A 15,378-nucleotide genomic window follows, 5' to 3' on the forward strand; every position below is an offset into this window, starting at 1 on the left:
CCTACACCCGGCCGTATTACCATTGTACCCCTGCGGGGTAGGCTTATATAAACCCCAGGCCACCCATGCAAAGGGTTCAGAACCTTAGTAAACACACACATAGAGAAAGGGAAGTAGGGCTAGCCTTGTTCTTCTTCCTCCTCTAGCCAAACAGCTCAAGGAGGAAGCTCGTAGCTACCTTGCTGAGATAGTGATCATGCGGAGACCCTGCAAAGCAGGACTAGGGGTGTTATCTCCTAGGAGAGCCTCGAACTTGGGTAAGATTCACAAGTGTATGCGATCTTGCTCACTCCCGCTTCTAGAGCCCGACGACGTACTCGTGTCCCTCTCCATGATTAGCCATCCCTTGGCATATGTCGCTCCACAACCCCGACAGGCTCGCCTTGTCATCAATGAAAAAATCGCCTCTGGATGGGCCCTAGTTCCTGGGCAGATCCTCCAGCTCCGCGGTTTTACCATGGGTGCCCGCTCGGCCGTTAAGCCAAAGGCGGTCCCCCAAATTGTGAAAAGTCATCTCTGCATCGGCCTCGAACACTCCGACAAGATGGATCCGGCAGATATTTCGTCTTTGAATGAACTGCTAGATCACATCGCCGCCCTGGGGGTCGCAATAGACTATGACCGGATTAGGCTTAAACCCGATCAAAGGGAAATCAGGTCCCCACCGATCACCCATATGATGGCGGTTGTGGAGGAACAAGCCGAGGATACCTCTCCCCCTATGCTGAGAACAAGCAATGTTCGGATTTCTGAGCCTTGCGAGCCGGATACCCATCTTCGGGAAGAGACCTCCTATCGTCCGAACATAGAACCATGCATTGAGCCTGAAAACTCCCAGGACACTTCGGATCCCGGGCAAGTAACCTCGGAAATTCTTCAATCTCTGGATTCCACAGTGGGTCAGGGTTCGGATTTAAGCCCACCCACCCACCACAGGGAATACTCCCCAAGCAATTCTGGTCCTTCGGACATATGCGACCTAATGTACGTACAGCAGCAACCTCAGGAAATAGTCCATCACTTTTGGGCCAGATTCCTCCTTGTTAAAAACAAGATCAAAGATTGTCGCGACGGCGACGCGGTTTCAGTATTCTGCCGCAACCGTACAGACGAGGGGATCCTCAATGCCCTCAACCGACGCCGCATACTGCACTTTGCAGAATTGGCGCACATAGTACAGAAATATTGCACAATGGAAAGCGCATAGAAAGCCCAAACAACCCGGTGGGAACCACCCGCCTTTAAGCCACCCACCGGACGGGCAAAAAGGATGCACCCTCGCGGGGCACCCGATCATCATCCCGTGGACAAGAAAATTAAGCCCTTAACGGGGCACAGAACTATCATTGATGAAAGGCTCGACAAGCCCTGTCAGATACACACGACGCTGAATTTCGAACCAACGCACAACCTTCGGGCATGTTAGGTACTCCGGTAGGTGGCTAAGAGCGGTGAGGCTATCCTCACCAATACAACCTCAGAGAAATACTCTCCGGAGGACGACGATCTCAATGTCTTTATGGTCTTCGAGACCTTTTCTTCAAATAATCGACGTAAAAGGGCACTCCGCGACCTTGCCGAAATCAACCAAATAGCCGCAGTAAATCCTTGGAACGATACGGTGATAACTTTTGCCGCCAATGATGAACCAAGGGCTCGATCAGTCCGCACACCAGCTGCTTTGTTCTTAAACCCAATCGTCGATGGCTTTCAGCTTACTAAACTGCTCATGGACGGCGGCTGCGGACTGAAACTCATCTACAAAGACACGCTCGATAAAATGCAAATAGACAATAGCTGCATCGAGCAAAGCAGTACAAAATTTTGAGGCATTATCTCCAGTCGAGAAGTGCGATGCTCGGGGAAAATCAAACTTGATGTGGTATTCGGCACACTGGTGAACTACAGGTCCGAAGAGTTAATCTTCCATGTGGTAGCTTTCAACAGGGACATCACACCCTGTTGGGACGATATGCATTCACACGCTTTCAAGCCATACCCCATTACAGGTACATGAAGCTCAAAATGCCCGGGCCCAATGGAGTTATCACTATCACCAGTGATTCAAACATAGCACTCCGCGCCGAAAACAAAACCGCATCCTTGGCCCTCAAGGCATTATCCGAGGCCCTTGCTACCGAGGAGCTCACCACTCTGCATTCCATAGTGGATAGAGATGGCGTAATCCACGATAAAAGGCCTAAGTCCACTTCTTTCAAGCCAGCAGACGAAATAGTCAAATTCCAAGTTCACCCAACGGATCATAATAAAACAGCAGCCATTGGAGCACAGCTGGATCCGATGGTCGATGCCGCTCTAAGAGCTTTCTTGCGTGAGAATTAGGACATATTTGCCTGGCATCCTTCGGATATGCTAGGAATCCCACACAGATTGGCCGAACACAGCCTCAACATAATAAAGGGGTTCAAGCCAGTCAAGCAAATTCTGCAGTGATTTTCCGAACCCAAGCGACAAGCTATGGGGGAGGAGCTAGCCAAACTACTTTAAGACGTGTTCGTTAGAGAGATCAAACACCCGGATTGGCTAGCAAATCTGGTCCTGGTGCCAAAGAAGGACAAATCTTGGCGCCTTTGTGTCGATTTCAAAGACCTCAACAAGGCCTGCCCTAAGGACCCCTTCCCACTGCCCCGCATTGACCAAATAATTGATGCAACTGCAGGACACGATTCACTATGTTTCCTCGACGCATACTCCAGATACCATCAGATTAAGATGAAGGAATCCGATCAGGCCGCAACGGCATTCATTACTCCGTATGGGCCTTTCTGCTCAACACTATGCCTTTTGGACTCGAAAACGCCGGTGCCACTTATCAACGCATGATTCAAACTTGCCTGGAAAAAACAAATTGGCAAGATGGTGGAGGCATATGTGGACGACGTCATCATCAAGACTAAGCCTTTCGAATCTTTGGTGGATGATCTGCGACTCACATTTGACAACCTCCGGACATACGATATCCGACTCAATCCATGTCGGGGGGATGAACCCCAGGCAGGCAACAGAACCTAGATCCATTTCAAAAACAATGGGGCCAGCAACGCCCCTCAAGCCGGCTCGCGCTTGGATGGGTCACTCGACCCGGCCAAAGCCCCTCAACTCGGCCAAATTCCTCAACCCGGCCCCAATGGCCAGCGCAAGGCAGCCGAACCCGGCACACCAAGACTTCTTCAACAAGCTAGCTCCCCCTTAGCGTGTTCCCCAACCTGGCCGCGGGTCAACTCCAGTCCCATCCAACCCGTGCGATGGGACAAGTCTTCATTCAGAGATGAGCAAGGCAACAGTGCCCCTTCCATGCCTCTGGTCAGTCGTGGCAATAGTGCCCCACCTACCCGCTGACCAGGGTTGGCGTGGCTACAGTGCACCCGTCGTCACTGCTGACGCCGGCAAGCGGCGACGTGACAGAGTGCCACTGTAGCCGACTCAACCTGGCCACTCTCTAATGACCGACAAGACGGCAAACAATGCCCCTACACCCGGTGGGTCCCATGCCCGGAGAAGCCGGCAAGCCCTAACACCCGGCGGGTCCCAGCACCGGCTTCTCGGGCGATGACAACCCAGCCCCACGGCCTTGTAACATTACCATTGTACCCCTGGGGGCTTGACCTATAAAACCCCCTAGGAGCCCTCATGCATACGGGCACGCACTCTAGCACGAGGGCCACCAGACTAGCCACACACACACCAGGAGAGGGAGCAGCCTAAGCCTTGGCCTGCCTTCCTTCTTCCTCCATACAGCTCTAGGAGCAACTCTGTACTATTACATATAAACCACACTCGGCAGGACTAGGGGTGTTTTCTCTACGGAGAGCCCCAAACCAGGGTATGTCTTGCGTCCCGCGCTCGCTCATGCCGACCTCGCCTCTGGAGCCCACCAGTGCCCTCGAGCCTCCTCCTCTCTTCTGCCATCCCTTGGCATCTGCCGTGCACCCACCACGATAGTTGGCGCCCACCGTGGGGCAGTTCGAGGTCATGGCCGGAAGCATGCTCCAGACGGGGCTCCCCTCCGACTTCGACGAGCCCGTCACGCTGGCAGACGACGTCATCGACGCGCTCGCCGCTTCCTTCGCAGTGCTACGCATCTCCGATGCACCTGCGGCCGACGAGTACCCTAGCGAGGTACTTGATTTCCCCGACTCCCCCCTCTCCCTCGGCGGCAGCGCTCCCGACGGAAGGATGGACCTCTGTGTGGAGGTCTTCGTCATCGACACCGGCGCCTCTTACTCATCCAGCGCGCCAAGGAAGGCCGCGGAAGCCAGGGCCGCAGCGGGGTGGGCCAGCTCTCCCAACCCGCTGCGCGCCATGATGTAGAGCCTTCGCATTCCCATCGCCACTGACGTTAACGCCTCCAACATCGCCGAGGCCCGGACTCAGCTCGATGCGGACCGCCAGCGCCTGCTGGACCTGACCGAGACGCTCGCCGCTATGCAGCATCGCCTGGACTCCGCTCAGCTGGTGCGCAATGCCGCCTACGGCTTCACACCCCCTGCGGCTGAGCCAAGCCGGGTCGCCGACGTGCGAGCCCGGGGCGGCGCGATCGGTCGAGCCTTCGGTGCCATCCCGCCCATTTACGAGATGCCCGTGAAGAACACGCGCGCCGCCCAGGTGGCTGCGGTCAGCCTGGATCAGCTCACGGGCGAGGAGCTGAAGGATCGCCTCAAGCGGGTGAACGACCTCCTCGACGCGGCCAACACGCAGCGGGCCCGCCTCAACCAACTCGCCAAGCCGATGGGGTCTGGCTCCCTCCACGCCGACGGACCCGGCGATCATCAGAACACGATGTCTTTGCCACCCAATGAGGCGCACTCCGGCCGCACCCGGACCCGGAGCAACCCCGCTCCGACGAATGCTGGCGGCTTGGGCGACGAGACGGCCCTAAAGACTGACGCCGGCCTGATCCTCCTCTCCAACCCGGTCGACGTCCGGCTTCGGTTGACCCGGCCCCCCGCGGCGTGGTCGCTGGTCGGTTGGGCCCGCACGCTATCGACGACACAGACGCCCGCCACCACCTCGACCGACTCGCCCTCTCCCAGGAGCTGGAGGAGAGCGGCCCCGTCGAGCTGGCGTGCTTCGGACCACGCATTCGGGACGAACCCTTTACTAAAGGGTTCACGCTCCCCCGCGACACCCCCAAATACAACGGCACCGTGAAGCCGGAGGACTGGCTCACCGACTACACCGCCGCCATCGGCATCGCCGGCAGCAACCACCGTCTCACCATGTGTTACGCTCCACTCGTGCTCCAGGGGTCGGCCCGCACGTGGCTGAACAGTCTACCGGTGGGCAGCATCAACATGTGGGTCGATTTCGAGCAAGCCTTCGTGCGCAACTTCCCCGGGACCTACCGGCGACCTGGCCATCCCAGCCAGCTCACCAAGTGCATGTAGGGGCTGGCGGAAACCGGCCGCGAGTACCTCGCACGCTGGATTGAGCTCCGGAACAGCTGGGAGGGTGTCCACAAAGTCCAAGCAATCCAGTACTTCGTCAACGGTTGCCGAGACGACAGCCTCCTCAAGCACAAACTCTTGCGCTTTGAGCCGGCCACCATGTCCGCGCTCATGGTGACAGCGGACAAGTACGCCAACGCCGACTCCGCCATGAAGATCCAGGTGGCACTGGACGAAGCCGGCAAGGCAAAGCCGGTTCCCCCTCCGAAGCCGGCCGGCGAAGGAGGCCGGCAGCAGCACAACCAGCAAAACAACAAGCACAAGGCCGACCAGCCGACCCAGCGCTACGACAACCGGCTCGTCGCGGCCAACGAGTAGGCGCCAGCGACCGACCCGGCCGCCAAGCGTAGGCAGACCGGCAAGACAGTGTGGCAGCCCACCATGAGTTTCGAGGAGATGCTCGATGCTCCCTGCAAGCACCACAGCGGCGTGAGGCCATCCACGCACACGCTTCGATAGTGCGCCATCACCAAGCGCGTCATAATGGGCGACATCCCGCCTCCTCCGGCCCCGGCTCCAGGAGCGGGGCAGCCGCCTCCGCCTCCTCCTCCGCCCCCGGCAGGCGGCGCGATGCGCGCTGACGTCTACCCGGCCTAGAACGCGACCTATGTTGGCTTCAACAGCCTCGGCGACGACAAGCGTAGCGAGAGCCTGCTCTAGCAAGAAGTAAACACCGTCATCCCGGCCAAGCCGGAGTACATGCACTGGTCAGACCACCCGGTCACCTAGACCCGGGAAGACCACCCGGCAGTCATGCCGAACCCGGGTGGCTACGCTCTTGTCCTTGACCCTACCCTCGTCACGCCTCGACGCACGTGCAAGTTCTCCCGGGTCCTCATAGATGGCGGCAGCAGCATCAACATCCTCTACCACGAAACCATGACCAAGCTCGGGCTCGAGGCCAAGAACCCGGAGCCGACCCAGAGGATCTTCCACGACATCGTTCCCGGCCTCTCCAGCTCTCGGATCGGCCGTGTCCAGCTCGACGTCCTGTTCGGCGACAGCAACCACTTCCGATGCGAGCCCCTCTGGTTTGAGGTGGTGGACCTGTCCAGCGCGTACCATCTGTTGGGCCGGCCCATGCTCGCCAAGTGTATGGCGGTCCCCCACTACGCCTACCTGAAAATGAAGATGTCGGGTCCGAAGGGCCTCATCACCATCACTGGACACTACCGCAGGTCCCTGGAGTGCGCCCGAGACGGCGCCAAGCTAGCCGAGTCGCTGGTCATAGCCGAGGAGCGGCACCAGCCCGACCAGATCGTCGCCTTGGCCAACGAAATGTCGGCCACAGCGGTTTCGGCTAAGGAGCCAGATGACGAGGCCTGATACGTCTCCAACGTATCTATAACTTTTGATTGTTCCATGCTATATATTATCAACCTTAGATGTTTTATATGCATTTATATGATATTTTATATGATTTTTGGGACTAACCTATTAACCTAGAGCTAAGTGCCAGTTTCTGTTTTTTCCTTGTTTTTGAGTATCGCAGAAAAGGAAAACCAAACGGAGTCCAATTGACCTGAAATTTCACGGAGATCATTTTTGGGCCAGGAGAAGTCCACGGAGTACCAGAGATGGGCCAGAAGAGTCTCGAGGCCACCACGAGGGTGGGGGCGCGCCCTACCCCCCTGGGCGCGCCCCCCTACCTCGTGGCCGCCTCGGGGACCCCCCTGACTTGTTCCCGACTCCAACACCTCTTATATAACCCCAAACTTCTAGAAATAAACCTAGATCTAGAGTTCCGCCACCGCAAGCCTCTGTAGCCACCGAAAACCAATCTAGACCCGTTCTGGCACCCTGCCGGAGGGGGGATCCCTCTCCGGTGGCCATCTTCATCATCCCGGCGCTCTCCATGACGAGAAGGGAGTAGTTCACCCTCGGGGCTGAGGGTATGTACCAGTAGCTATATGTTTGATCTCCCTCTCTCGTGTTCTTGATTTGGAACGATCTTGATATATCGCGAGCTTTGCTATTATAGTTGGATCTTATGATGTTTCTCCCCCTCTACTCTCTTGTAATGGATTGAGTTTTCCCTTTGAAGTTATCTTATTGGATTGAGTCTTTAAGGATTTGAGAACACTTTATGTATGTCTTGCATGTGCTTATCTAAGGTGACAATGGGATATCACGTGACCCACTTGATGTATGTTTTGGTGATCAACTTGCGGGTTCCGTGACGTTGTGAACTTATGCGTACGGGTTGGCACACGTTTTCATCTTGACTCTCCGGTAGAAACTTTGGGGCACTCTTTGAAGTTCTTTGTGTTGGTTGAATAGATGAATCTGAGATTGTGTGATGCATATCGTATAATCATACCCACAGATACTTGAGGTGACATTGGAGTATCTAGGTGACATTAGGGTTTTGGTTGATTTGTGTCCTAAGGTGTTATTATAGTACGAACTCTAGGATAGATTGAACGGAAAGAATAGCTTCAGGTTATTTTACCACGACTCCTGAATAGATCGTTTAGAAAGGATAACTTTGAGGTGGTTTCGTACCCTACAATAATCTCTTCATTTTTTCTCTGTTATTAGTGACTTTAGAGTGACTCTTTGTTGCATGTTGAGGGATAGTTATATGATCCAATTATGTTATTATTGTTGAGAGAACTTGCACTATTGAAAGTATGAACCCTAGGCTTTGTTTCAACGCATTGCAATACCGTTTGTGCTCACTTTTATCATTAGTTACCTTGCTGTTTTTATATTTTCAGATTACAAAAACCTTTATCTACCATCCATATTGCACATGTATCACCATGTCTTCACCGAACTAGTGCACCTATACAATTTACCATTGTATTGGGTGTATTGGGGACAAAAGAGACTCTTTGTTATTTGGTTGTGGGGTTGTTTGAGAGAGACCATCTTCATCCTACGCCTCCCATGGATTGATAAACCTTAGGTCATCCACTTCAGGGAAATTTGCTACTGTCCTACAAACCTCTGCACTTGGAGGCCCAACAACGTCTACAAGAAGAAGGTTGTGTAGTAGACATCAAGCTCTTTTCTGGCGCCATTGTCGGGGAGGTTAGCGCTTGAAGGTATATCTTTAGATCTTGCAATCGAATCTTTTTGTTTCTTGTTTTATCACCAGTTTAGTTTATAAAAGAAAGTAAAAAATGGAATTGAGGATACCTCATATGCTTCATCTTTTTAATGTCTTTCGTGAAAATAAGGATTCCGATAATTGTGCCAAAGTGTTAGAAAAGAATGCATTAGAATGTTTGGCACTAAATCTTTGTATGATGAGCATGATTGCAATGTTGTTAGTATGAATTCCTTGGATACCTATGATGCTAATGATATGCAAAGCCACAAGCTTGGCGATGCTATGTTTGATGAAGATGATATTTTTTGTCCCCCAAGATTTGATGAGTAAATTTATTTTGATGATAGCATGCCTCCTATTTATGATAATTATATTGATGAAAGTGGGTTTGGAAGAGTGTCAACTTTAGGAAGTAATGATCCCACTATTTTGGAGGGTGTTGAATCTTATTGTGGTAATTATGAAAGTGGGTTTGGAGAGGTCATGACTTTAGTTAATGTTAATCCCACTATTTTGGAAGAGTGTCAACTTTGCATACTTGTAGATCATAAAAGAATGCTTTATGTGATGGTTATATTGTTGAATTCATTCATGATGCTACTGAAAATTATTATGAGGGAGGAATATATGCTCGTTGGAATTGCAATAATATCAAGTTTCCTCTGTATGTGCTTAAAATATTGAAGTTATGCTTGTTTTGCTTTCCTATGCAAGTTGATTCTTATTCCCACAAGTTGTTTGCTCACAAAATCCCTATGCATAGGAAGTGCATTAGACTTAAATGTGCTAGTCATATTCTTCATAATGCTCTCTTTATGTTTGAATTCTTATCTTTTATGTGAGCATCATTGAAATCATCATGCCTAGCTAGGGGCGTTAAACGTTAGCGCTTGTTGGGAGGCAACCCAATTTTATTTTTGTTCTTTGCTTTTTGCTCCTATGTAGTACTAAATAATACATACAGCCTCTGTTTAGATGTGGTTTATGTTTTAATTAGTGTTTGTGCCAAGTAGAACCTTTGAGAAGACTTGGGTGAAGTATTTGCGATCTTGCTGTGAAAAACAGAAACTTTGGCGCTCACAAGATTAGCTGCCATTTTTACAGAATAGTGAGATTAGGTTGATTCTTTTTGCAGATCATTAATAGACAAATTCCTCAGGTCCACCAATTTATTTCAGAATTTTTGGAGTGACAGAAGTATTCGAATGATACAGATTACTACAGACTGTTCTGTTTTTGACAGATTCTGTTTTCATTGTGTTGTTTGCTTATTTTGATGAATCTATGAGTAGTATCGAAGGGTATGAAATATAGAGAAGTTGGAATACAGTAGATATTACACCAATATGAATTTAGAATGATTTCACAACAGTACGTAAGTGGTGATTTATTTTCTTATACTAACGGAGCTTACGAGTTTTCTGTTGAGTTTTCTGTTGTGAAGTTTTCAAGTTTTGGGTAAAGATTCGATGGACTATGGAATAAGGAGTGGCAAGAGCCTAAGCTTCGGGATTCCCAAGGCACCCCAAGGTAACATTCAAGGACAACTGTCGGTGTCAAAACCGGCGGATCTCGGGTAGGGGGTCCCAAACTGTGCGTCTAGGCGGATGGTAACAGGAGGCAGGGGACACGAAGTTTTACCCAGGTTCGGGCCCTCTTGATGGAGGTAAAACCCTACGTCCTGCTCGATTAATATTGATGATATGGGTAGTACCAGAGTAGATCTACCACGAGATCAGAGAGGCTAAACCCTAGAAGCTAGCCTATGGTATGATTGTATGTTGTTGTTTTGTCCTACGGACTAAAACCCTCCGGTTTATATAGACACCGGAGAGGGTTAGGGTCACACAAGGTCGGTTACAAAGGAGGAGATATCCATATCCGTACTGCCTAGCTTGCCTTCCACGCAAGTAGAGTCCCATCCGGACACGAGACGAAGTCGTCAATCTTGTATCTTCATAGTCTAACAGTCCGGCCAAAGGATATAGTCCGACTGTCCGGAGACCCCCTAATCCAGGACTCCCTCAGTAGCCCCTGAACCAGGCTTTCAATGACGATGAGTCCGGCGCACAGTATTGTCTTCGGCATTGCAAGGCGGGTTCCTCCTCCGAATACATCATGGAAGAATTTGAATATAAGGATAGTGTCCGACCCTGCAAAATAAGTTCCACATACCACCGTAGAGAGAATAATATTTTCGCAAATCTAATTTGCTGACTTGTTTCGGCAACACGACATTATGTCATGGCCCGGTGATTATTCGAACCGTTTCCTTTAACTAGTCCCGCACATAACGCGAGGCAGTTTTTTGACACGTCTTGTCAAAGCAGAGATCGTGTCCCCTTATCACGGGATTCTCATTAATACGGGCGTGGGTAACCCAACCGTGTCTAGGACTCCTAGATTATAGGCAAGTCCCAAACGGCTACGGGGAGGACGCTTGATATTCACCCTCTTTATAAAGGGACAAGGCTTTTACTTTTTTCCCTCTGTGCTTAATCGAATCCTTCCCCTGCCTCGAGTTCTAACACCCAAAGCCTAGGTCAGGTGCTCCGGACCTTCAATCATGTCCGGATCTAGCCTTCAAGGCCGGTGGATGCCCTCCTCCGTTACAGAAGAAGATATCAAGAAGTTGAGGGAGGCCAGATACCTGACCGCCGAGGTTTCGCATCGGCTGCCTGCCCAAGGGCAGGTCTTCCCTACTCCTGAACCCAACAAAGACGTCTTGTTCATCTCCCACTTCCTCCGAGGTCTAGGCCTCACTCTGGATCCCTTCGTTAGGGGGCTGATTTTTTATTACGGGCTAGATTTCCACGATCTATCTCGGACTCCTTTCTCCACATCTCATCATTTATTGTTGTATGTGAGGCTTTCCTCCGCATTACCCCTCACTTCGGCCTATGGCTCAAGATCTTTGACGTGAGGCCGAAGATGGTCGAGGGGCAGCATGAAGCGTGCGGAGGCGCATTAATAAGCAGGATCGCCGGAGCTCCATGGCCAAAGGGTTCTATTCCAGAGGTGTCCGGATTATGGCAACGAGAGTGGTTTTACATCACAGCTCCCAGAAGTGCCAAGTGGGCGGCTGCCCCTGCTTTCCGCTCAGGCCCTCCACCACAACTGAGGTCATGGATTAGCAAAGGGCTGAGCTGGGGTCCCGCCAAGGACATGCCTGTACTGCAAAGCCGCATTCAAAATCTCTTCGAAGGAGATTTCAGTTTGATTATGGTAATGCAAGTCATGCTGGTTCGACGAATCCAGCCATGCAAACGCCGGCCTCTTCGCATGTAGGAGTTCAACCTAGAAGGACCGCGCGCTATTCAGAATTTCCTCGGCCTGACGCACGAGGAGATGTATAGATCATTCTTCGGACCCCAGATACAGTGTCTTGGATACTACCGAGGACGTGAGCCTGAGCAACAATCGCACCTCCGACCAAGTAAGTTATCCTCTAGCCGAACACACCGTCTTTCATTTATCATGACGTTATTCTGAGAAATCGCTCTTTGACCAGGACTGGATAACAAAGGCCAAGATGATTCGGTGTTCGGCCCCCCTTCCTGAGGGTTTGGAAAATCCGGTACTGGAAAAGATGCTCGAGCTAGCACCTTGCCCGGAGCCCTCAAAGGAAGACAAAGGGGGGAATAATGAGGGCGAAAGCGGTCCTCCACCGCAACCTATTCCGACCGAGGGAACGAGCGCCTCCGTGAGGGAGGATAACCGAGGGGAGGAATCTGACATTCTCTCACCCGAGGGAAGCAAGAGGACTACCTTTGAAGACCCGGAAACCAAGGTTTCCAAGCGAGAGAAGAAATCTCCACCAGAGGGTCCTGCCTTGGAGGGTGCTCTTGCCGCACAAAGTCCGCGCGGGGATCAGCCCTCTAACGAGCTGTAAGGAATTAAAAAGTACTTTAATAGTGAAGATATATTACCTTACCTCTGAGGAAAATAACTGAAGTATTTATCTTGCAGTTCGGATCTTAGCCTTTCTCAGCAGAGCTCGTCTTCGGGGGATCTTCTTCCAGAGATGATGGAGAGTGAAACGCCTCCCCCGGCCCCCTCCGCTCAAGAAGCGGGCGACCTTGAAGTGTCGTCACGGAGGGCCTCTCCGGATCCGGTGAGGCCAGAAGATAATCCTATAGTCACCCGAAGTCCCCAGCGTCCGGCTCTCGAAGAGAGCAAACAGAAGAGTCCAGCACCGTCTGGTATGCGGTTAGACGTACTAAGGGAGCTGTTGGAGCGAGCGGCCATCTCAGAAGAACACCGTACATTGATGGGTACAGTGATGGAAAGGATTTCATCCGCCAAAAGCAGGTTGCATGATGCCTTTATGAGTCTACTGACGGGCTTTGAGGTACGTAAAATGATGTACATTTGTGATGGTACCGCACATTCTAGGTGTGCCCTGTGTAGATAGTAGCCCCTGAGAGTCTGGTTGTCGCCGAGAACGGCGGCAAACAGAGGATCGTAGTCCCAAGCAATAACCATACCGCTTTAATGTGCAGGTAGTGGGAGCTCCGGTGGCTAGCCGGACTCATGAGTTTGCCGAACTGAAGCGGCAACTGGATGCGACGGATGCTGACATCGAGCTTGTTAACAAGAGGCTTGACGAGGCACAGGGTAAGTGGTATTTTCTGGTGAATTCCACATAGTAAGAGCAGCATGATGCCAGTATCTTTAATATGTTGTGAATGTGGATGGAGCTGCCACTGTGGAAACCCTGCGGGCGGAGCTTGCCCGAGCCAAAGAACAAGCAAGGATTAGTAATGCGGCCGCTTTGAAGGTGGCCGAAGAGTTGAAAGCCGAGAAGGCCGTGCATTGCGGGAGCAAAGAGAAGATGGCCAAGATGGCCGTAAAGTTAAAAGACACTACCGACCGTTGCTAGTTCCTTGAAAAAGAAAACCGAGCGAAGGCAACGGACCTTGAAAAGGCCATGATGGCGAACGAAGACACCTGCTCTGCTATGAGAGCGAAGAAGGAGGAGCTGCGTGAAGCCGGGATATTGCGGCTGGGAAGCCCTTTATTCTGCGAAGGAAGTTCGGAGATCCACGCTATGCCCCTCTGGATCGGTTGTGGAGTTCGTTGGACACATATATGGACTTGGCAGCGAGCGCTGTCGATGCGGCCAAATACTTCATAGATCAAACAGATCGTGAAGTGGACAAGCCGTTCTGGTCGCAATTTAACGTTCCAGAGCGTCCGCTTCCGTTGACTGATCAGCTAGCCGAATGGGCCGAACTCAATAGTTTGTCCGGACTCGCCATGAGGTTTGTCGTGGACCAGATATGGGCGGAAAAGCCGAAGATGAACAGCTATTTCAGCTTAGTGCAGCAGTTCCTTGGTGCGGTGCCACGCATCAATGCGATGAAGAGGTCGGCGTGCATAGAAGGCTCGCAGATGGCCCTTGCCCATGTTAAAGCATACTGAGCGGAGATGGATGCTACCACTGTTGCGGCGCAGGGTTCGGCCATAGGCCGAGTGGCTGCCGAGTACTATTTCGAAGAGGTTCTCGAGGGTGCTCGTTTGATAGAGGCCTAGTGCTCGAAGAATATTATGTTTGAGTGACATGTATTCCCATTGTAAACACAATGTTTTTATGAAATTTATTAAGGTTGTGTTTATACTTTTGCCTGAAAGTAATATGATGCCTCCTGTGCGGCCGTTTATGTATACATGTGTATAACCTGAAAGATTGCAGTCGTCGACTTCAGCCCCCACGCATATAATGCGGAGGTGTTCGCAGAAGACGCATGTTCACACTTAACCCAACGTCTTGGTCCTCTTAAGGAGGTGATAGTGCAGTGAACGAGGCAACCGGACTATAATGCTTTAACACTTTCACTTAGCCATAGGAGTTTGACAGTGGGGCTACTATATAGCCCCTGGTGGCTCCGCACTCTCCTGAATTCAGGGTGCGTACATGCCTGGCCGGGAAACGGCCCTTCATTAAGGCGGAGGAATTCTAACATTCCGATAGGTCATCGAGTGGTTGACCAGTCTCATGCTATATCATGACAGTCAGTTTTCAGCTTTCTATACTGAGGTGCTCGTCCGGATGACCCAGGGCACAATCGTAGTAGTTCTCCTAGTGCTACCTTAGCCGATAGAGCGGAACATAAGGTACCAAAACATAGGAGCCGGGCAAACCCAACATTTGACCAAATACATGATTCGAAGCTGATGCATATAGGGCCAAACTCGCGACGCCGAACACTCCCTAAGGTATTCGGTCTTTATGGTATGAACCGGGCCTAATTAGTGCCCTTTGTGAGAAGCCCCTGGTGTTCGGGTACGTGCATTATTCTGACGTGGCCACATGCCAAGACGCTAGCATCCTTCTCAATTGTACTGAGAATCCGAGGGATGTGTATCAACAAGAGACAGTAAAAAGGTTGACGCAGGGTCTTAATCTAAAAAGAATCCTTGGAACGGGTCCCTGCTGCACGTCTGCGCCTGTGTCTACATTGTGCCGTATCCTAGACGGGTGTAGCACGGTGGTCATCTGTAAAAGAGAGGAACTTAGGTGAAAAGTTGTCTGGCAAAAAGGTAGGTTTTTTGAAAAAAAAACCATGTATAATTCAAGATGAGTACAAATTGCCACTTGTCTGTGCGCGTTGAGCCCCTTGTATTTGTGATAGGGGTGTGGCCATCAAACCTGTACGAATTACATACAGCTGCACCAGACTCGTCTAACCGTGTCCGTGGTCTTGACGACCTATTGAATACTTTAGTTGGTGAGGCCATTTTAGTGTGCGGCTGCCCAGGCAGCCGCATTCTCTTCGGCGCGCAGGGATCGCTCCATATTTCCATTTACTGTAATGATGCCACGTGGGCCGGGCGTCTTAAGTGTGAGGG

The 15,378-nt window shown here is 51.4% G+C and overlaps 1 protein-coding gene across 1 annotated transcript; it reads left to right on the plus strand.

Moving 5' to 3' along the window:
* The first annotated feature begins 6,221 nt into the window (after window positions 1-6,221).
* On the plus strand, window positions 6,222-6,794 carry LOC147984388 (uncharacterized). Its single transcript, XM_087541078.1, has one exon. It carries the CDS (start codon window positions 6,222-6,224, stop codon window positions 6,792-6,794), a length of 573 nt encoding a protein of 190 aa, XP_087397204.1.
* The last annotated feature ends 8,584 nt before the right edge of the window (window positions 6,795-15,378 follow it).

The sequence above is a fragment of the Triticum urartu genome, chromosome 2A (genome assembly GCF_056163025.1).
Source record: "Triticum urartu cultivar PI428250 chromosome 2A, HENAU_Tu73, whole genome shotgun sequence".
NCBI classification, from domain to species: domain Eukaryota; kingdom Viridiplantae; phylum Streptophyta; class Magnoliopsida; order Poales; family Poaceae; genus Triticum; species Triticum urartu.